Here is a 22095-nt window from a genome sequence, read left to right on the forward strand (position 1 = left end):
TTTCCCATTAAGCCATGCCAGCCTCCCCAGCCTCCTACCACACCGCTCCTGCTCATTGTCTTGCACACTGAGGTAGACTGTTAGAGGGCTTTAAAGAGTGCATCCCTGAAAATAAGCATCTTTCCTGGGTTCCTCTGGCTTCAGGGCATTCTCCAATGATATCCTACACATGCAGCTCCTCAACATAACAGTCTTAAAATATGTCTTCGTTCTCCTATTTTTCTTCCTTGCATCTTAAACTACTCAGTCACCACAATCAGGGTTGTCATAGACCAGCATACCTATAAGCAGCTCCTCCTTATTTGTTAATTTAAGAACCCTTTTACTGTCCAGATAACATAGAAAATACTCAACTAGTTTCAGAAATATGATCATCGATATGCTTTATTTCCTGGCTTTACCTACCTGCATTTAACCTGTTGTAAATTTCTTTAGTCTTATTAAAGGAAAACTGCAAATTAGGGTCTAGAAATTCCTGAGTTAGCTGTCTTGTTAGCAAAAACTACTGACGAACATCCTGTTTTCAGAGTTATTTCCCCTCAGCCACACAGAGTGGAAAAAAAACTTTCAAATATTAGTACCCATTACACATGTTCACATACTCTGAAGCATGATAACCAGTCTTGAAAAGCATACAAAACTCACTCTGCCGGGCATCAAGGCATCATTCCTGCAAGCATATTTGCAGAAGTTACACTTGTCTTGAACTATTTCAAGGAAAACATCATGTATTTCTGTTGCGACTTTATTATGTTCAAAACATGTTCTACAATTTTCCATGCTTACAGAAAGTTGGGATTAGATAGTTAAATTCAACCTAACTGCTCATAGATAGCAAGTTTCTTGAAACAAATTTTGTATTTAAAGAACAAATTTATCATTGTAAGCAAACAGGCTTATGAATCTTGCATTTACACATAAGAAAGGAGTTTCAACAGTGCATTTTCAAGTTAGTTAGCTTCTGGTAGCTCTTATTCTACATCAATTCTCAAAACAATGAATTTGGTTCAATTCCAAGTCTTCATATTTCTTTAATAAATAACAGAACAGTGAAGACAGATTTTAAGAATGCATCATCACCCAGCAGCAAAAAGCAACTAACCAATAACATATCAACAACTCATTCAGCATTTTAAAGGAAAATGGGGTTATTAGTTTAAAAATAAGAACAGATCTGTAAATGTATAATGACATCAATTTTAATTACATTATGCTGAGTACTAACCATGAATTAGTGAGCCATTTAGCCACTGAATATAGTAGTTTTGTGGAAAAGAAAGCAGGATCTCATTGCTGATTATTGAGAAAGGTAGAAGCAGGACTGCACCAGCTGAAACTGCTAGAGTGAAGGTGCTCAAGAACAGCCTGAAATTTAAAGAAATGTACCACTGTTACCAACAACAACATGCTCTGAACAGGGTTAAATAAAGTAGTTAGCCTACCTATTAAAACATTGTCTGAAGGTAGCCCTGTGATTTCCATAGTATTTCACATTAAAAAAGAAAACTCAAATCCCAAGTAGCTTACAGAATCCAGTAAAAATAACTGCTTTTTAATAACTACCACAATTACAGTCTTTAGAATTGTGTACATTCAATGTTATAAGATTATTGGAATTTAAAAGTATCTTTTGATGATTCATATTTTACTTTTCATTACCCCCATACACACTTAGAAATATTTTTCAATTTCTAAATTCTTACTACATTTTTTTTTTAAAAAGCAGACCAGCTTTTTAATGCCTATAAAGTGGGTATAATTACGCAAATATTTTAACACCAAACTGAAAAAAAACTATTGCTTTTCTTTCACCGAGTACATATTGAATATCTCACAGCTTAGGGTTTTTGATAACTGAAGTTAGTACTGAGAAATCATCAGAATTATGTAAAATGTTTATGTCTATTCTCTTTAGATCACATACAATTTATACAAAATGCCATCTTGTGGCATAAAAAAGAACTGTGTTCTTCAAAAAGCAAAGTTGAAAACATTCTCACAGAATTAATCCAATGCAAGAACAAAATAAGAAATAATTTTCAAAACTGTATAACAAGAAAAATAAACTTAGAGATTGCTCCTATGACAGAAGCATCAACAAGCTGCTCACAGAAATCTTACTTTTCTATAACAGTCTCTACAAATCTAATTTTCATTCACACAATAAAGAAAATCAGTATGACTAATGTCCTTTCAGAAAAAGATACGATATGCTTTTGTTGTTGGTTTCTGAGATATTTTTCTTTTACTTAAAGATGTTTAAGTAGTCTAAGCCAAAATTGCAAAACCTAACACGCTGTCTTTTAAGGTGCTATGGGAGTTTGGCTTGGTTTTCTCCCCCACCCACCTCTTTTAAGTCCTGACAATTATGCTTTGCAAAGAAACATCTATCTGTAGATGTTTGACAGTTACTGCTGTTTGAAAAATAACATGCCCACTTCAGGGACAAGAAAGCTTAGGCTGAAAAAACAGGAAGCAATTTATAACACTTTCAGTGAAAGGATATTATTCTGAAGTGCTAATCTTGTCTTGACTTACACTGTGGTCTTATGAAAAACACTATTTACAATTGGTATTTGTTGTATTTTAAAGCTAAGCTAAAAAATAGATTCAGGGGGTAACAGTTAACCAGAGAAGTTTTACTCTTTGAATGTTGAAACATTCAAAGCCAGGCTAAGACCACAGCTGCTATGAGAATCATTCAATCTAGAAGAGCCTTAATTTGCTGCAGTCTGAAAACCAGATGAGAACCTCCTCTCTACTACAGAGATGAGAGCTTCATGGCATTAAAGCATGTATTTTTTTCCTCTCTTGACCTGAGGTAGACCTTGTGGCAAATGAGTATTTTTAAATCCATAAAAAGTATCAGACACTAGTGGGCAAAGCATGTAAGATTTATATCTTTGTGCATCTTTCAAGCTTGCCACAAATGCACGACTAAAAGTGATCAGCTTGCAATGTACTCGGCACTTTCCCAGGGTACAAGACAAAGCAATAAAACATGCAGTGAGCTCTCCTTCCAACAGTATGCCAGTACCACCACAGAAGAGCTGAGAGTGTTGCAGGAAGTAGCAAGTCCACATGTTTTAGCAAATCACAAAACTGAGAGGGCAGCAACAGCTCACAGATGTTCTGTAAATCTTCAGGGATATTTAAATAGGAAAGATTAATATCTAGTTTTATAAAGGAACAGGAAGAGGACAGAGTCTCTGGCAGACCGGCAGGTCTGGCAAGTGTTTGACTTCCATTCACTATTCTTTTTTAAGCCCTGTTCAGATGATCAAATGCAGATGTCTACTTTATGGTGAGCTAAGTTGCTCTCCAGGATCCACTGACTCCCTTGACAAGACTGCCATTGACTACTGTGGTGGGACTTACTTCACCTAACACCTGCATTTAGACACCTTACCTTAGGTGCCAGTCTGGATTCTACCCATAGCATCAGGTCCTCAGGACTTTCTGACCAACTTAGTGACTACCAGGATAAAGCCACAGGTGGAAGAATCCCTAGCCCAAACTGCCTTCCGTCAACATGTCTTTCACAATCCAAGTTTTTTCCTCTGCCCTCTGACGGCACGTTCAATTTGCCATCACATTTTACAGGGATTGTTGTCTAGTTTGAAAGCACACAAGATTCCTGTCATAACAATATTTTCAGGAAAGAAAGTTCTTAAAGAGCTATACATACGATATTCTGTTAACTATGGCATCTTCATCCTCTTGCTCATCTGAAAAAAAAATAAAAAAACAAAGTATAGAAGGTTATATTCAGTAGGTAGTCTTATATCCTCAGGCTAAACATACATATACAGGAACGCCATTAAAATTTAGGATTAATAAACCAAATACATATATTACCATCAGTATTTTAAAAGAGGTGCCTTATACAAATGATTTTTATTTGTTTTTTTACTAGTCTTAAGCTCTTTTCATTCAAGTTAACTACGAAGTTATTTCACTTTATTTCAAGCAGTTTTAATCTGTGTATTTAAAATATCTTCCAAAGGGCTCTATGGCAAGCAAGCTTTCAGACTTCCTACTACAGCTGCTGCTACAAACTGTCACCCTGGACATCTGAAGCTTCAGAGAGCAGACACGCTACACGAAAGTCTTCAGGTCCATATTACCTACTACTGTAAATCCCTAAATAGTTTATTATTTTCAGTATTAATATTGGGGATGGGGTGTTTTGTAGGGTTTTGTTATTTAAAACAAAAAGAAACACACAAGAAAACCGCACACACAAAGAAAGCATACCCAGAACAGGAATGACCACTCATTTCACTCAGTTACTTCTTACTCAATCTCCACTGCTCCTGGCTTTGGTTTTTGTTTGCTTTTTGTTTTGAGTGGGAGGTAGGGGAAGAGAAGATCTGTTGTTGTATATCCCAACAATTTTAAATCTTTTCAACATTTAGCTCAGAGATCAAATCAAGAGTATGTTCTTCATCTATTCTTTATTCACTTTTCTATACATGTCTGGGTGTTATTCCTACATTTGAAATCATTTTAGAGTCAGCTTTCTTTAATCTTTCAAGTCTACCAGCTTTTCCATAAGGTAACTCAAAATCTATTTTTCAACCCAAGAATAAATAAACCAGGTGTTTCAAGTTTTTAAGAAGTATGCATACACTCAAAATAAACACATAGCCATTAACATAATGTACTTCCACAGAATAATTGCCAAAGAATGCGGGGTTATTGCTTTCCATTTCTTTGAGTGGGATCTGATGGTGTTTTGATGGGAATCTCATGGTGTTTTCAGAGACCAAGTACAAGTCTCTCACGAATTTCCTTGGCGAGAGAGCTTGTTGTGGAAACAACGTTTTTTTTTCCCCTGAAAGAATTCCAGAAGTACTAACTCTCCAAACAAATCTCGTCAGGAAGATCCTAACTAAACGCTCAAAAATCTTTCAGAAAGTCATGACAGCTGCAGAGCATTTCCTCTCACTAGCTGTTGAGAGCAACTGCCATAAAGGTAAGAAGTATTCACATCCAGGGGTTTGCCAAACCCATTCTCCCACACCTCCATATAGCAGCAGCTTCATAGAATCCAGAATACCTACTAAGATCACAAGGTAGTGTCTGTTTTATTCATTATGTTGAAAGAGGCACACTTCTTTAATTAGAAAATGCACTAAATTTTTTGAAGACTTTTACTTGTTACACACAAGTCCATTTGTGAAAGTAGTGCTATCCTAACATAGGTCATTAAAGCTCAATAAGCAGTTTCTAAATTCAAAGTGCCAAGGTCTTGATGCATGCAAATGCTTTTCTGGAATGATTGACTGCACATCAAAGTCTCGGATAAGCTGTCAAGAGTGAAGGATTCTGCCATTTTATACAGATTTTTATGGTATTTGCCTTCAGAATAGATACAGAAGAAAATGACAGGCATCCTTATATATTAGTTTCAGACAGACAATGTTTCTAAAGTAGGAAAAAAAAGGATCAAATATCCCAAGGACCAGGCTTCAGTTGGGAAGGTCATAAAGAACACATTAAGGAAGAACAATAAAACAACTGTACCTAAACAAAGCAGAATTATTAGACAAAAACCCACTACTTCCCTTCAGTACAACTGGCAACCTTTTCACTTTACCAGCTAAAGCTTTGAACTTGATTTTGATGTTAAAGTACAGCCTGAAGACACTTACTCTAAAGAAGCTGACATGAAAGGAGAACAAGATCTAAAGGCAAGAGAGGCAGAAGTGCCTACTTGAAATTCTCCCCTCTCTTCAGTCTCAGAACAGCTGAAATATAGGCTGACACAGAGCCACAATGGAACAGACTGTGGCCATCCACACCACCTCCCTCTGTCACAGAGCGCCAGCTACAGCACCCACTGATCTTCTGAGATGTTTCAGTGTGCTTCATCCATGGTGTAATTAGAAGGCACGCTGAAGAGTCTAAGAAGTGCTGGAGTTGGCACAACAGAGGGGATGGAGAACTTGTGGCTTGGGAACAAAGGGAGCAGATAGAGGGGAAGACAGCAGCACATACAACCAGATCAGCTCAGGCTGCTGCAGCCTGAGAAACACGTTTGGCCAGAGATCTGGACAGGTTCTTCTGCTTCTCTTGTGGTGGCAGAGAGCAAAAGAACCACCTACTCACTTGAAAAAACAAAGTGAATTTTGAATACATTAACAACTCTGTGCTTACCTGCTTTTCGTTTGTATCTTGTGATTATGAAGTAGGAAACTATGTAGAGGACAGCAAATAGGAGAAAACAAATCTGGAAAAAAAAAAGTTGCATTAATTAGGTTGTGAAGAAATGCCTGGATTATAATAAAAATGAACAGAAAACACAGTATCAACAACTTAAAGGTTAATTCACATCAATACAAGTGTCCTGTATATAAATGTCAGTGCTGGTTTTACAGTTTATACATCATTAATAGAAAGTTAAACCAGCAAGAACAGCTCAAAGCAACAAATATTAGAGCCATAACACAGCTAACAAGTTCTACTCTAAAATGAAGAAAAAGTCAGTGTTTTATGTTTGTTATGTGCTGTTTTTTTCCAAGTTTGAACATACTTGAGTCATAAGATTTATCACTCCTTGCCACAAGCGATGTAGGGGTAATGGTACAATGGGTTCCTGAAGATCTATTTTGGAATAAGCTACCAACGTACATGAAGAAAGTAGCTAGGATTCCTATTTCCATCATGTTTGAGCTCAGCAAATTCTAGGCAACAATACAGACCAGTGAGACTGCACACAGTGGATGTCTGAGTGTGAGCTAGTCAAACAGTTTCCTCTGTAGTCGGAAAAGCCAAGGGCACAATTCCCCTCCTCACAAGGCAGGCAGCTTATTTAGGTCACAAGTACCTCGAGCCCAGGGTGTCTTGCATGAAATTGTTTCTAAGCTTTGGCACTCGAACTTCAATACAGTAAGACAAGGCCTGAACAGCCACAGATACAAAGGAAAGGAATCAAATGACAATACAGTTTTAACCTTTCAAGTCATTTGAGGTAACAACAAAATAAAAATTAAGTTGCTCTTGAAGGAAATACCAGAGGGTCAGTACTGCTTCCTTAACCCAGCTTACTGACGCCTATTAAAAACATGAGTCAGGAGTAAAAACAGCAAGGCACGCCACCCCAAGAGGCTGCAGCCCTTCATCTTCAGTAGGACTTGAAAAATAACAATGAAGTGCTGTACTCCCACAGTGTATTTTGTTCTTTTTATTAGCTTGCAGCAAACAGATCACCTACATACACAAGCTGAGAAGCTACATGAAGTATCCCAAATTATTAAGATCCTTTTCTATTACGATCCTTTTGTTTTGTGCACAACACTGGTAGCCACCAAGCAGGTCTCCTGACACAGCAGTTGATCAACTCAATCAGGTAAAACTGTTTTAGCAGTTTTTATTATTAAAGGGAGTTTGTCCTATTGCCTGCATAGGTGTTTTAATTGGATCTGCAGTTCACAATATTAGCCCCCCAGTGTGTTTTACTACAATCTGCATGTTGATTTCCATTGTGATCTGAAGCTGCAAAACAGTTTAACTCATGCCTGGGAAAGCAATTTCCTTAATCAGTCATTTAAAGATTTGCTGCCTTTAACAACTTACTGTCTCGGAAAATCAGGAGCAGAACTGCCCTACGAGAAGGAAGAAAGTCAAAGCAAGGGTAACGATGATAGTCCTTAAAATCCTACATCTAAAATGCACAACAAAATTACATCTAAATAGGCAGAATGATGGGGAGAATGGGAAGAGAAAAGGATGTATCATGTAATTAGCAAAGACTTTTTGAAGAGTATTAAATGAAATAACTCTCGCACCTTATTTTTATTACGTAGTCAGACACATGAGATGAGAAATAAACACAGCACCTGGGGGCCTGCAATTGCCCCACAGACTTTCCCCAGTGGTGTCACTGTGCCATGGGGCTGAAAGGGGCAACTGAGCTCGTTGTCTGAGCAGGCAGCACACAGCGGTGATGTCCAAAATACAAATGCTAGAAATTGGATGTCGTAACTAGGGCTCTGTATTCAAATATTCAACCTGAATAGAGTTCACCATTCTAAATTGCTTTCTTTGCAAGGTTGCTTCAAAGAAGAAAGGTTTTTGATAGAGAAACTGGATTTAATTTTAAAAAGCTGGGATGTTTTTAAACCATAAAGAACAAAAAAAAATTGAGAACCACCTTGGGCTTTCAGAGCTTGCCCTGTTAGCAACAGATAACAGTGCCAGTGCAGAAAAAGAGTCATTCTCTGAGTTTCCAGTTTCCCTGAAAACTAGACCAAGCCTACAGATAGAGGCATCTAATTTTAGGCACCCACCTTTGAAAATTAGGTGTGACCCAGACGGGGTCAGTAAAATTCTTTTTAAAAAAAAAAATCTGCAAGACCCAAATAACGCTGCTTCTGTCTAAAACACAGTTAAACTCCCTTTTTCTTGTTTTATTTAAAAAAAAAAAAAAAAAGAAAAAGAAAAGGGTGACCGCTGTCTTGTCTTAACTTCAAATAGATGTCCTCTATTCCATCTGTCATACCAAGGTTACAGTGAAAGCGTGGGTCTGTACTTACACAGTACCACCAAGATAAGTGAGGTATTTGCAGAGTACAGCAGGAGAAAGCTGCCCAGTAACATGAACTGTCAAATGCCGTATTTCTAGTTTTAGGTGACAGCTACTTTGCAAGTCAGCAGTAACGTGTAACCATATATCTTGGTGTAATTATCATCCAACTTCTGTCAGAATTGAGAACGATTGTATCATTGCAAATATTGAATAAAAAGTATGTATCTTCACTAATAAACACTTTTAATGAATAAAGAAGTAAATTCTAATCAGTGAAAGCTTTAGGAATTTAACAAGAAAAGAGTATTCAGAAGTTAAAATTTTTTCACAGTAATCGAAACAAATCACTAAGCAAACTCAAACGTGCCTTTGGTCTCGGTTTATACTCAGTGCAAGCTGTGATCCCAAAGTGTGAGTATCCATGTGTCCTGAATAGCCTTCTAAAGGGACCAGCAAAAGCCAGCATCCTAACTATTTTTAGTTAAGCTGGGGAAAAGGAATGTGTTGCCCATGAAAGCCAGAGAATAGACTCCACTGTCCTGTCACACTGCAATCCTGGGCTCTTACTCCTCACGCTGCTCTTTGTTTTGTGATATTTTTGTACTGCAATGAAAACACGGCCCTTGTTTGTACTTGTTCTCGTCTCAGTTCATGTTTCTTAATTATGATGACTGGGCTTGTATGCAGCACTCCAGGTACAGTCAGTCCCGTGGCTGTATGTAACAGCACTAAGCCATCCCTTCGTTACTTAACGTACTTTAACCTGTTCACCCGAGAGTCACATTAGTTTTCCTCTGATCACCAAACCCATCCATGCTGTCCTCCCCAGTTGCTTCCACTTGAGCAGTTCAAGAGATGGCAGAAACCTGTTTTCAGGATTAAGGTGAATAAACATGTTTCTTTTTTCCTCCTTTTAGAAACCACACCTTAATTTTACACTACCTTTATATCAGGGTGAGCCAGTCCTTTCTGTAGCGATCCAGCCATCTATTGCATGACCTAGACCTCCCAAAGAATCAGTAGCATGCCAACAGCCACATCTTTTACGTCATTTTCATCATAGTTGAGCAAGACGGCTGTTAATACTGATACCTGAGGGAACCAAATAGCAGATTTGTCCAAGCACCTATCATCATGTACCCTACAACCAGCTTCTAATTCACTTGACAGCTCTACCCCAGTTTATATTATACCTTTCTATGTGTTATCTAGATATATAGCCCTCGGCATATGCAAAAGTTTAACAATAATCAGGTGTCTTCAAAAAACATATCCTAGCAACTCTTTTTTATCTTTAAAAAGGCTCAGAATAGGATTATCTACATATAAAGAAGTTTTTAGTGTCCTAAACCAACTGTTAACTTTTATTTCTAATCAAAGGTATTAAAAAGCATCCAGATAGTCATAGTACAATAAGACACTATTCTAAAAAGACAAATACATTGGTATCTCCAGTGAAGGAAGAACCTATATCCTTCAAAAAGGATCTAAAAACCAGAACTATTATGTGTGACAGTAATATGTATATGCTAATAATGGAATATTCTGTTAAATCCTAATCATACTGCAAGCCTTGTTTCCAACCAAAAAGCATTGTTTTATGCCATCATTCATCCCTGCAATACGATCTGACAACAGGTAAGGATGCTGCAGACGCAACAAATCTGGTCCAAATTACATTCCTCGTAACCCCAAGTTTTCCACAATTGCTTTTCCACTGGAGCACAGATTAAGCTCTTCCAGACTTGAGGGGAAAGTGAAGACACCGCAGGAAGTGTACACAGCTGTGATTAATCAGGACTTCTGACACTCCCTCATATTGCATTGAATAAAAAAAACTTTAATATTTATTTCCTTAAATTCATTTTAACTTTAGAGAAGGGCAAAGCAATCATAGGTCTGTTGCTATAGTCAGACTGCTCCTAAAAAGCTGCTTCAAACCGATGCTCTTACATTACAGGGGAACTACCCTGAGTCCTTGTTTGGCCAGCTGCATCAAAATATAAAGGAAAAAAAAAAAAGAGGAGTGTGAGAATTTATGGTTAGAAACAGTTATGCAAATCATTTCTTTTTTTATTAGTATTATTTTCAAACACCACCCAGCAGCTGAAAACAAAGCCTGTGAAATCCGTGCTACATTCAGAGGCTCCCTTTTAGCAGGTGGCACACTAAGAAGACTTTTTGACATCAAGCATGTAATTTATTTAATCTCTTTGCATGGAAGAAACGCAATCTCTGGTTGGACAAGCAAAAGAAACCCGTCCTTCCCTGGATTTCGTCTTCATTTGGGAAAGGATGTGCAGTTTTGCCTGCTGAGGTTACACATAGGACACACCAAGAGAAGCTACTTCTGGGGATGCACTGCATTCCTAAGTATCTTGTATCCAGCCCCACCAGTCTCATACTTCTGGATCCATCCCAGGCAGCCCAGCTCCTGTGAGGATGGAGCTGGAGATCAACTCCACGCATTCCAGTTTGTAACCGTGCATGTCTGAGGCGCTGGCACTGGAGAGCCTCACATTAAACACAAACAAAGGTCTGAACTAACTCAAGTTACCTTGGGCTTATCCCCCTGACAGCTACTAAAGATCAGCTGACATTAATTTGTCCGTGTTGATGACCTTTAAAACTTTGGCACTGAAGTTCATGCCGCGGATTAATAAAGCATCATCTGCTGTTGCGAGCGCTAGAGGTACACATTCTCTGTAAGACAGAACGTGCTCGAAATACACCGGGCTTTCCCCCTCCTCTCCCAGATCCACAGAATACGGATGCTATTCCCCACTGCCATTAGCGTGTGCATCTGAAGAGTTGTGGTTCTGTGCACAGGAAGACCGACAGCTTCTTTAGAGACAGTCTGTACATAATGCACTGTATCCACCCCAGTTGTGCTGGAAGCATAACAAGAAAAAAGCACAAAGCTAATTCATGCAGAAATTACCCAGTGCCAGAGCAGTGCACCCTGGCAAAGCCCCCCAACAGCATCCTGGGCGACATTACCAGGAGCAAAGCCAATAATCGTGGGAAGTAATTACCCCTCTCTAGTCAGCATTCAGGTGATCACATCCAGTTATGAGCCTCCCATGTAGGAAAGCCGCTGGAAATTACAGCAAGATGAGCCCAAAGTGGTCTGAGGACCGAAAAGCCTGCCCCGTGCTGGCAGGCTGAGGGACCTCAGTTTGTTCCCTATGAACACAGCAAAGCTTTAGGGTCCTGCCATTAGGTACCTGTCATTAAGGCAGTAGAGCTGGGCTCCTGACACTGCTGCATGACCGAGGATGAGACTGGAGGTAAAGAAAAGCTCCTATATGGGGCCAGTGGAGCAGGGGAACAGGCTGCCCGGCGAGGTTGTGCCATCTCTGTCCCTGGAAGTTTTCAGCAGCCAGCCAGATAAAGCCCCAAGCATCATCTCGTAGCAGACCCTGCTTCAAACAGGGGGCTGGGGCACAGTCAGCCTTCCTTTCTGCTACCCTGAACGAATGAGCACAGTGAGAAGTGTTGGCACCTCATAATTTATATCTTTCTCCACTTGAATGTGTTTCAAAGTATTTGTTTAAGCACAGACCCCCTGTAAAGCTGCCAGCGATGCCCTCCTGCTATGAAAAAGCTAAATACCTCACACAGCTCCAGCTTTTAACAGTAAGGAACCACCACAAAACTATTCTGTAGCAAAACCTCACAGGATTTGGAAAATTTGATTTCACACATTTAAGCTTGTCTCTAGAAAAGCATCCAATTGGACAACTGATCACTTCTTCCCATGTAATTAGCATTTAGAGTAAGCACAGCAAGTCTGGAGAAGCAAAACAGGACAGTGTTTTACTATGCTATCTTTGACATGAAAAATCAAGAAGCTCTGAAGAACTGTGGACGAAGTGTAGAAAAGTAGTGACTATGTCAGTACTAAAAAATAAAAAAGCTGCCGTTATTGTACCCACCAGCATTTCTATGCAAAGGACATGCAAGAAAAAGGCTACGGACACAACAGCATCTTCACTTCTAGCTGCTGCTTCACAGAGCAAGTCCTCTTCCCTGAATAGAAAAAAAGCAGAGCAAGAAAGAAAAAGCAGAAGGCGCTGTGTAACACCACTGTAAAACATATCTAAGAACACATTTAATGGTTGAAAACAGAACTGGCAGTGGTTTTGCTGACTGATTACTACCTATAGAAAAGTAGCAGTGTTGTACTTTGAGTTTTAATCTCTGTAACATAAAAACTTAATATAGCACCACGCACACTTACTACTCTCTTGCTGTTACTCTGTTATTGTGCATTAAAATGCCTCGCAGCAGCTGAAAAGCATCTTCCTGCTGTTGCACTTGGCATCTGCTCGTGCTTCCACCTGGAAAGGATGGCAAGGACGAGGAGCAGGAAAGCACAGGTGGAGACAAACAGCCTTGGTCTATTTCTAGGAACTCCATCATCCCACCAACATCCAAAAAGGAAGCACTGAGCTCCACGGCTGGTTGCAAGGGTCATCAATAAATTACCTACAACAAATAATACGGACTACAGGAAACTAAAACTTTTAGCTCTGCTCTTAGTTTGACCTTGGCATTCATTGTATCTGCTAGGGATGACCTATTTTTCCTCAGATGAAGGTAACTATTCTTAAGCTCTGTGCTCTGTAGTTATATTAGTTCAGTCTAATTCAGCCAGACAGCCTTCAACACTTAGTGTGACGTGCAAATTTCAAAATTAAGAGAGAAGTGTCAAGTGTGTTATGATCACAGATGAATTTTACCCATTAACACCCTAAACCTACAACTTGCCCTACCTATATGGTCTCCTCTGGCCATACAAGAGGTCGGCCCACCCTTCTTTTCTTGGTGTCCATGAGCAAATAGTGGTTAAGAGGATGGGTGTCTGGAGTTGCTCACCTAGGGCAAGTTTCAGGATCTAACAGTGCTTCTGGATTTTTTTCAGGCGTTGTGTGCTAGGAATACTGCTCAGCTGAAGACAAAAGCAGCCAGCACAACCCTTCGGAAGGCTCTTTCTGGGCATTACACACTTAACTTCATGCTAGCTTTGTCTGCAGCACAACCCCTCTTCAAACTAAGGGAAGAGCTCAGGTTAATCTATCAATTTGTTAGCTTCATGTTCACTTCTACATACCTAATGGGAATGTCTTTATGCTGCTGGGTAAGAAGGGGAACAATATTTTACGAGTCTCACCAATAGACCCAAGACACCTTTGTTCAGGCTACCAGTTCTGTTGCCAGTAATGCACTTGGAAACCCTGGAAAAGTGACCCCAAGTCATGTTTCTTTGACCTGGACAGGCTACACCAGCACCGTTAAAATCAGACTCAAGAATATTTTTCACCATTAGTGTAGGACTTAAAACACCCCCTAGAATTAACACCAATAGCACCAACCTAGGTCATGCAAAGTTTTCTGGCCCTGAATAAAGGCATTATCCAACATTTCGCAGCCTATCACATTAAAACTTCACAGAATCAGTCCACTGAAAATTCCTAGCTGGAAAAAATAAACTCAGGATTCTCATTCATATAAACTTGTTTAACAATTTGTTTGCGTTAAGCCAGCTTCTTTGGCCAATATTAGGGCAAACTATCTTTGGAGACTGAGCTAGTGAATTTTCTCCTCTAAATTCAAAAATCCTTGCCTTTTCCTTGTTATACATACCATAGAATTTAAGTAGCACATCTCAACTTTTCCCACCCCCAAACCAAGGCCATTTTTAAACTGCAATACTTGTACATTTTCATCATTCTCACCAGTTACACAGATTCTCTTCTCCAAACAAACCGGACATTTACATAAGTATCTGTTTTAAACTCCACAAACATTTTAGACATACTGCTTTTGTCAAATTCAACACCAAGTCATTAATCCTTCCTATCAGCTAAGTACATTAAAATAGAAAGTATGATTGGGTAATGGGAAAAAAAAAAAAAAAAAAAAAGATAATCCAAGCATAACCAGACACTCAAGATCACAAGTAAAAAACAGAAGGAGCCACACATTGGAGGTAACAGGGAGCAGGTGAAGGATGCTACTTCTTTCTTCTCCATGTTCAACTCAGCCATGACAGACTTCAGTGCCACCTATACACGTGCTGCTTGCTGGAAGGAGCTACGTGAGATGGAAATAAATGAACTGCAACAGAGTGCTGTTGAATAATGCTACAATCACAGTATTTTCAAAGCCAAATTATTATCAAAGTGCCCAAATATTAAAACCAGACAAAGCACTGGGGTGTCCTGCATCCACGCTGACTGCAGTTTGAACCAACTTTCACCTTTTTCAGCTAGGCAAGCAACTAGAAGCCTCGAGGGGGACGCAGCTAAGCAACACAACGAGATGTATTCAACAGCAAGCTGATGAAACATCAGTGTGAGTTCTGTCACCAGCTTCACGAGAGCTAACTGGGCCCCAAAGAGCAACAGATCAAAGCTGCTGAAGGTAGGAGGCGATTCCACTTGTCCCACAAATGACTAACAAGGAGGGTACAGCACTAACTTTTTCCAGGTCATCTCCACCTCGCTGCATGCTTCGCTTTTACAGTGATGCACCAACCAAGGCTGTTGATTGTTAGATGCATAAAAGCAAATGACAATCAGGATGTTCAAAGGCTCTCCTGTTCCCACAGGACAAGTTACGCAAAATCCTGCACGTTAATAGTTACCTAGAAGTCTGTCCCTAGATATTTGACAGAAGTACATGTTTACAAGGAGCCTTCACAGGAGCTATAAAGAGTAAAGAACATTGCAGAAGTTAAGATTTTCTCACCAAGAGTTACCCCTGCCCTCCTAAATGAGGGTAACTACCAAATCAAGCAGGGGAAGAAGAAAAAGACAAGAAAGGGAAAACACTACACACAAAAAAAAAAAAATTAAAAGAAAAATAAGCACTTAAAGCCTTCAAATAAAAGCAGTAAACATCCACTGAATGAAGTGTTTTGTTTAGATTGTTTTGTTTGGGTTTTCCCCAACCCAAATTCCCAGCTACATCACAACTGAACTCCCTTGCTTACGGTAGTTTCCATAGGAGCATGCTTCTGGCTCTCCCCTCATTCCCACTTCCACCACCCCCCTCTCCTAGTGTGCCCACCACCCAGCCCTCCACCTCCTGGTGTCTCTCCAGAGGCTCTTGGACTTGCAAAAGACATTTACGCCAGTGCTGCTTTCCCCCAGTAACATCTGCCATCTCATCCACTCCACCTATCACACCACCAGCTACCCAAAGACAACCTGGTTTTGGAACAATTTGGTGGGGTCTTGTGATCTTTGTTTGCTGTCTGTTCTTTCACCATCTCTTAACTTTGTCTCAAATCCTGCCTGCACCTTGACCTTATCAAGTTTATGTTTCCCAGACACAACATTTCTTGAATTATTTTGTAATCTGAGTTTTCTTTAACAGCTGCCTGCACCTTCCTTGAAATGTGTCTGCCTTTTGGCCAACCACTGCTACAAACAGACACACTAGCATTGAAGAAGAATTATGTTGACCTGTAACTAACAGCAACTTGTTACACTTGGGTCTTTCATGTTTCTTTTACATAAACGGAAAAAGTGGAACTCTGCAAAAAGTTGTTGTTTTGAAAATAAGCATATCTCCATCCGCTTGCCTGAGCCAAGTGGTGAGAGATGCCTATTGATTCCAGATGGAGCCACCAGTGCTGTGCGTCGGTACCAGCAGCCAGAAGATGACTCACTGCTTCACCAACAGAACAGCACCCATGTTTACAAGTAAGGGTATATTTTTAAGATAATACTTATAAAGAGTGTTGGCAACATTGTAGTTATGTTATTATGTGCAATCTTCTGCCTTGTACCTCACATCACTACAACAAGCACTGCTTTATCCGTTGTTACAGGTTGGGTTTGGTTTTTGTTTTTTTTTTTTTGAATGTTTTGGAAAAGAGGCACTACTGAGAAACCTAAGCAAAATTATCTTGGAGATACAAGAGGCAGTTTAAGATATAAATTACTCCTGAAATTTTCAGAGCATAGATAAAAGAAGAAAGACGTGTTATTCAATAAAAGATAAACTTGCATAAACTTTAGGATTCTTCTCCTGTACGAAGCGTAGCGTGGTTCCTGCTGGCACGCGTCCCCTGCATGGCTGTGAAACGAGGAGACATTTTACAGAACACACAAACATGAGTTATTTGTAAAACGTTGATCTTAAAAATTACCAGTGCTTCTAGTCAGCATTTCCTTCCTGGCCCGCGCTCAGAACACCATCACTCCTGGCAGAAGCGCTGCTCCGCGAGCACTGCCTGGGGCCGAAGCTCAAGGAGGCAGAACGGGGTCAGGAACAATAGGGTGTGCTCCCAGCGGGACCACGGCGCCCTAATCAGCTCGCTCACCTTGCAGCCAACAGGGACAAACGCCAGCAGGAGCCACACGCCAGCTCGGGAGGAAGAGGAATCCCAGACATCTCTCGACCCCAAAATACAACAGGATTACAAAGGTGCATAGAGAAGCCAAGGGAGGAAAACAAGCTAGTGCTGGTAGTGTGGAGACAAAAACAGAAATGGAAGCCACTGACACTGTCACAATGCTTTAAAAAAAAGTTTCTTTGTAAACTGCTGGAAGTTATTTTTACATTCAGATTGCTTTTTCTCCCTGTTAAACAACCATTGGATCACCTGCAGCAAGAAAACACCCTTAATATAGCTGAAATAAAATAAATGCTCAAGAAGTGTTTTTTTGTTTGTTTGTTTGTTTTGTTTGTTTGTTTTTGTTTTTGTTTTTGTTTTTTAAAGACAGAACTCCCTAACAGAGGGAAGTGCATTTAGAAGCAGAGAAACAAAGTTTCTCCAACTACATGGTAGCTGAAAACTACACCTCCTATAACAGCCCTTGGGAAGGGAAGCATCTGCCACTCTACCTAAAGACACACACTACCCTATTTCAGTGTCTGCCTTGACTTGCACGAAACCATTAAAACAGCACTTTTGTGCTGGAACTGATTCTGCCAGGACTTTGGGCTTGTTTGTTTTCCCTCGTGTCCTATTAAGTCATTTCCACACATATCATGCTTTCCAACTAATAATTTCACGGTCACCAAGTTGTTTTCTTCCGCAGTTTTCCCCACACACCATAAACATGAGCACACTGTTTATTTTGCCAAGGAAGCCTCTAAGAGGAGTTGTATTTTTATAAACTGGAGGTCCTACATTTTGTAAATAGAAGCACAAAATCAAGAAGTACATCTAAATTTACAAGTATATAAACTGACAGCGCAGGATAGAAGACTCAAAGGGGAACAAAGGAGCGTAGGAAAAAGTAAAGCCAGAGGAGCACAAAGCTTGCACCACTGTGCTTATTTCATTTGAGCCTGAAATAAACATTTCACAGCAACGCTAGCAGCAAGTGGAACACTCTCATTATGTTAAACAGACAGACTAACAGGACACAAGGGAAAAGAAATTTCCCAAGATTAAGCATCTTCCATGGATGTGCAAGATCTCAGCAAACCAGAAATGGATCAAAGGATCAAGAAAGGCAAAATAAATAGGCGTACAAAACAGCAGTAGCATGCAATCACACAGCATCACCTGGGCTTCACACCTACTACAAGACTTGCACATGAATGCTGACCAAACACGGCACACGTGCTCCTATATTTAGCAACCACCAGGCCCTTGACCCAGCTGATTTACGCCTGAGGAGCTGCGCTGAAACCAGATTAGAGAATTCGGCTCCTGTTAGTAAGGGATCATCTCATGAAGCAACAAAACACAAGGCAGGTTCTGTTCTTGCAAACGGGGACACTCTTGAAAAAACAGACACCATGCTCACATGCCAAACAGGAGGCCTAGAGGTGAATGGGCCTAAATTTTCTGCATTAAACCACAGATAGTCAGCTTGAAAGTAGACAAAAGGCTTTTAAAGTCTTTCGTTATCTTGCTCAATTTATAAACGTCAGAAACTTTTCTATTTCAGTGGTGAAATTATCCGAAGTTGGCACCTACAGAAAAAGAGGTGAGTGCCACCAGCAGAAGGGTAACAAGCCTTTGGGTTTTGTTACACACCAAAACTTTATAGAAACTTATTCGCCTGCCCACTCAGAAGATAGATTTACCAGAAATCAATCATCACATCACACTGAAGTTCAGCTTAGCATGCCTTTAGGAATCCTTCAGGACGCACAATCTAGAAATTCTATAACCATTCAAAGGAGAAGAATAAAATTTGCAAAACAAAAGAGAACAGGGTTTTCTTTTCAGCCACATCAAGCTGATCTCCCTTCTCTCATGAATTTCAGCTTCCAGTACAGACGGTGCCACACAACTAGAGCTCCTAAAAGACACTAACAGATTCCATAAGCCTGATTTATTTCTATGAACAGGCATATACAGTTCTTGTAATGCAGTGGAAAAAAAACCCTAACTCCTTTTGTTTACCGCTCCATTGCTCCTACCCCACCTGCAGCTGGAACGAAAGCCTCGTGCACCTCTCTCTGAGGAAAGGATACTCACTGTGCAACTTTGTGACCAGCGAGGGCAGAACTAATTGCTGGGGATGTTAACATCATGGTACACCTGAACAACATGCTCTGGGTGCTTGGTGGTGCTTAGGCTGATGACAAGAGCAACAGGAGGCCACGCAACAAGGATTCTTGCAATATGCTCCTGCAGCCGTGTGAGCACTGCAAGAAGGCTGTGTGCTCAGCTGTGGATGGCAGCAGTTGATGCACTCATAAAACCCCGTGGGCTTCATATCCATAAATGAATATACATAAATATACTTTTTATATTATACACATAAATGAAAGGCAAGAACACAACTGTACTAGTGTATGTATTAAAGGGAAAATTGTTATTGCTACCCTTACCAACTAAACAATAACATAGATGGCCAGTCATCATATCCAAGCATAGTCTGAAGGGCAAGAAGTTTTTATTGAATATTCTGCCTTCATTGTCCACATAAAGCAACGCTGCACCTCTAAAATACATGTTCTTGATGTCTTACATGATGGCTATACCAATAGGAAGAATTACTAACTACTCTCAGAGGGACTGCAAAGCTTTCGAGAAGTAGTTACAGTATACGTAAGTTAGTTCTTAAAGAATTTAGTAGACTTTATTACATTTAAAGAATTTGGTTGTGCATCTTCACTAGTTACAAAACCACAATATGTAGCACATGATGCATCAGAACAAGACCCTGGGGTACAAAAGCAGGAGATGCTTTGAGCACAAAGACCTACGAATGGAAAAACGGACACTGGGGAAAAGATGGATCCTAACAGCCAGGAGAGCTGCATGATGATGTATATATATTTCTCTTTTCATCGTACAGAAGACATTAGGAAAACATTTAAATACTTCATTGCAGCAGGGCATTATTCTTTCTATGCCCCTCCACTAGTCATGGTTCTCATGACATACCCCACACCCACTCATGCAAAAGTCAAGAAAAACTCTAGCAAAGTAGAATTTTCAGCTCTCTTCACAGAGATGTGATTCGTACTGTTAAGAAAAAGAAATACCCTGGCAGTGTAATACCTCAGCAAAAGAAAGGTTTTAACATATGGATTCTGCAGATACAGAGAAGAAATTCACACACAGGGACCCAGTCAAGTCTCTGTTGTCAAACACCCTTGCTATAGGCCTACCTGACCCTGTTAACAGCAATATTTAAGATTGCCTCCTGACATAGCTGAAAAATATTCAGAGCTAAGTTATGAAATGATATCCTTCATCCGAGGAGTCTCCCCTTGCTCACCCAGAGGTAACTTCACCGTGCATGCATTTAACCCAGCGGTGTTAGGATGGTAAGCGGCCAACCAAAGCCACCTCTCTCCCACAAGCAGGAGAGAGACAAGCCCCACAAAAACATCTCTGTGGGCTCCAAAGAGCCCTTAAAACAAGGGCCAGGCAGTCCTGAGAGGAAGCCACAAGAGCCCTCCCCACCTGCACCCAAGGTGCAGCACTGCACTTGACCCTAGGAGGCTGAGGAGACCCCCAAATTGGGGGAGGAGAAAGCAAGGAGAGACCCCCAGAATTGGGGGACACAGAGACCACCGGATCGGGGCAGGCAGCCGGGGGTCGGGACCCTGAAGGGGCGACGATGGGAGCCGGATTTGGGGGGGGGGGCCACACATGGCGGTGAGGGGCGCGGCGCGTACCGTGTACTCCCGCACTTGGCTGTGGAAGTTCTGCTCGCGGATCGTCACCTCGTCCGCCTCCATCCTTCATAGCCCCGCGGCCCCCGCGCGGAATGGCGGCCGCCTCGCCGCCTCCTCCTCCTCCTCCTCTTCCTCCTCGTCGCCGTCGTCGCCCTCGTCCTGCCGCCTCAGCTGCTGCTTCTCCTGCCCCCCCGGCGGCGGGCGGCCCACCATGGCCGGGGCAGGGCTGCTTAGCTCCCCGGAGCCCTGCCGGACGGCCGAGGGGCTCCGGCGGGCGGTGCTGGGGGCGGGCTGCGGCGCTCGGGCAGGAGGAGGAGGAGGAGGAGGAGGAGGAGGAGCAGGAGGAGGAGGAAGGCCAGCACCGCCCCTCGCGTCACCGCGCAGCGCCGCGGCCCAGCCCGCAACCGCCCCAGGGAGGGGGCGGGGCTGGGGCAAAATGGCGGCTGCGCGCCCGGCAACGGGGAGGGGGGTGTTTTAAGTCAATTTTCTTCGTTTCTGGGTTTGCGAGTAGATCTCATAACGAAGCATGCACTAAAACTATCAATCTAGGATGCACTATAAATAGTAGATGATGATTTACCAAAGCAAACGCTTGTGTCCATCCAAATAGGTAACATTGGATAGGTAACAGGGGAGTTTTAGGTTGGATGTTAGGAAGAACTTCTTTACCAAAAGGGTTGTTAGGCATTGGAACAGGCTGCCCAGGGAAGTGGTTGAGTCACCATCCCTGGAGGTCTTTAAAAGACGTTTAGATGTAGAGCTTAGGGATATGGTTTAGTGGAGGACTTGTTAGTGTTAGGTCAGAGGTTGAACTCGATGATCTTGAGGTCTCTTCCAACCTAGAAATTCTGTGATTGCTTTAAGAATCACTGCATTGCTACAACTTTCATAGGATCACAGAATATCCCGAGTTGGAAGGGACCCATAAGGATCATTGAGTCCAACTCCTGGCTCCACACTGGTCTACCCAAAATTTTAGACAATGTGACTAAGTGCACAGTACAATTGCTTTTTAAATTCAGACAGGCTTGGTGCAGTGACTGTGTCCCTGGGGAGCCTGTTCCAGTGTGCAACCACCCTCTCAGTGAAGAACCTCTTCCTGACGTCAAGCCTAAACCTTCCCTGCCTCAGCTTGACACCATTCCTGCAGGTCCTATCACTGGTGATTAAGGAGAATAGGTCATCACCTGCCCCTCCACTCCCCCTTACATCCAAGTGTAAGGTTCATTGCTTTCTGCCTTCTTACACCTATCGATACATTACACACAATATCCATGCTAATTAAAATTTAAAATTCAATTTATGTCTACTCCCTAGCCTCTGGCCCATTTCCTTGGTTTAAAATATCCTTTTGATATTTTAAGTTACTTGCAGGCAGAATTGCACCACAGGTGTGGGAGGTCAGAAAAATACCCTCCCTCTGCCCTTCTGAAGTCCACTGCTCCTGGAGG

At 41.3% G+C, this 22095-nt stretch overlaps 1 protein-coding gene across 1 annotated transcript in view; it reads right to left on the minus strand.

Moving 5' to 3' along the window:
• The window catches only part of LMBR1 (limb development membrane protein 1), a 67900-nt gene extending 46971 nt beyond the window's left edge, over positions 1-20929 (minus strand). Inside the window, exons 1-4 of the mRNA XM_032180713.1 lie at positions 20645-20929; positions 6163-6235; positions 3689-3728; positions 1226-1365 (exon numbers count right to left, since the gene is read on the minus strand). Coding sequence (XP_032036604.1) covers positions 1226-1365; positions 3689-3728; positions 6163-6235; positions 20645-20707 — 316 coding nt within the window. The 5' untranslated portion in view covers positions 20708-20929. The remainder of the gene's footprint in view (positions 1-1225; positions 1366-3688; positions 3729-6162; positions 6236-20644) is intronic.
• Positions 20930-22095: the final 1166 nt, after the last annotated feature.

The sequence above is a fragment of the Aythya fuligula genome, chromosome 2, assembly GCF_009819795.1.
Source record: "Aythya fuligula isolate bAytFul2 chromosome 2, bAytFul2.pri, whole genome shotgun sequence".
NCBI classification, from domain to species: Eukaryota; Metazoa; Chordata; class Aves; order Anseriformes; family Anatidae; genus Aythya; species Aythya fuligula.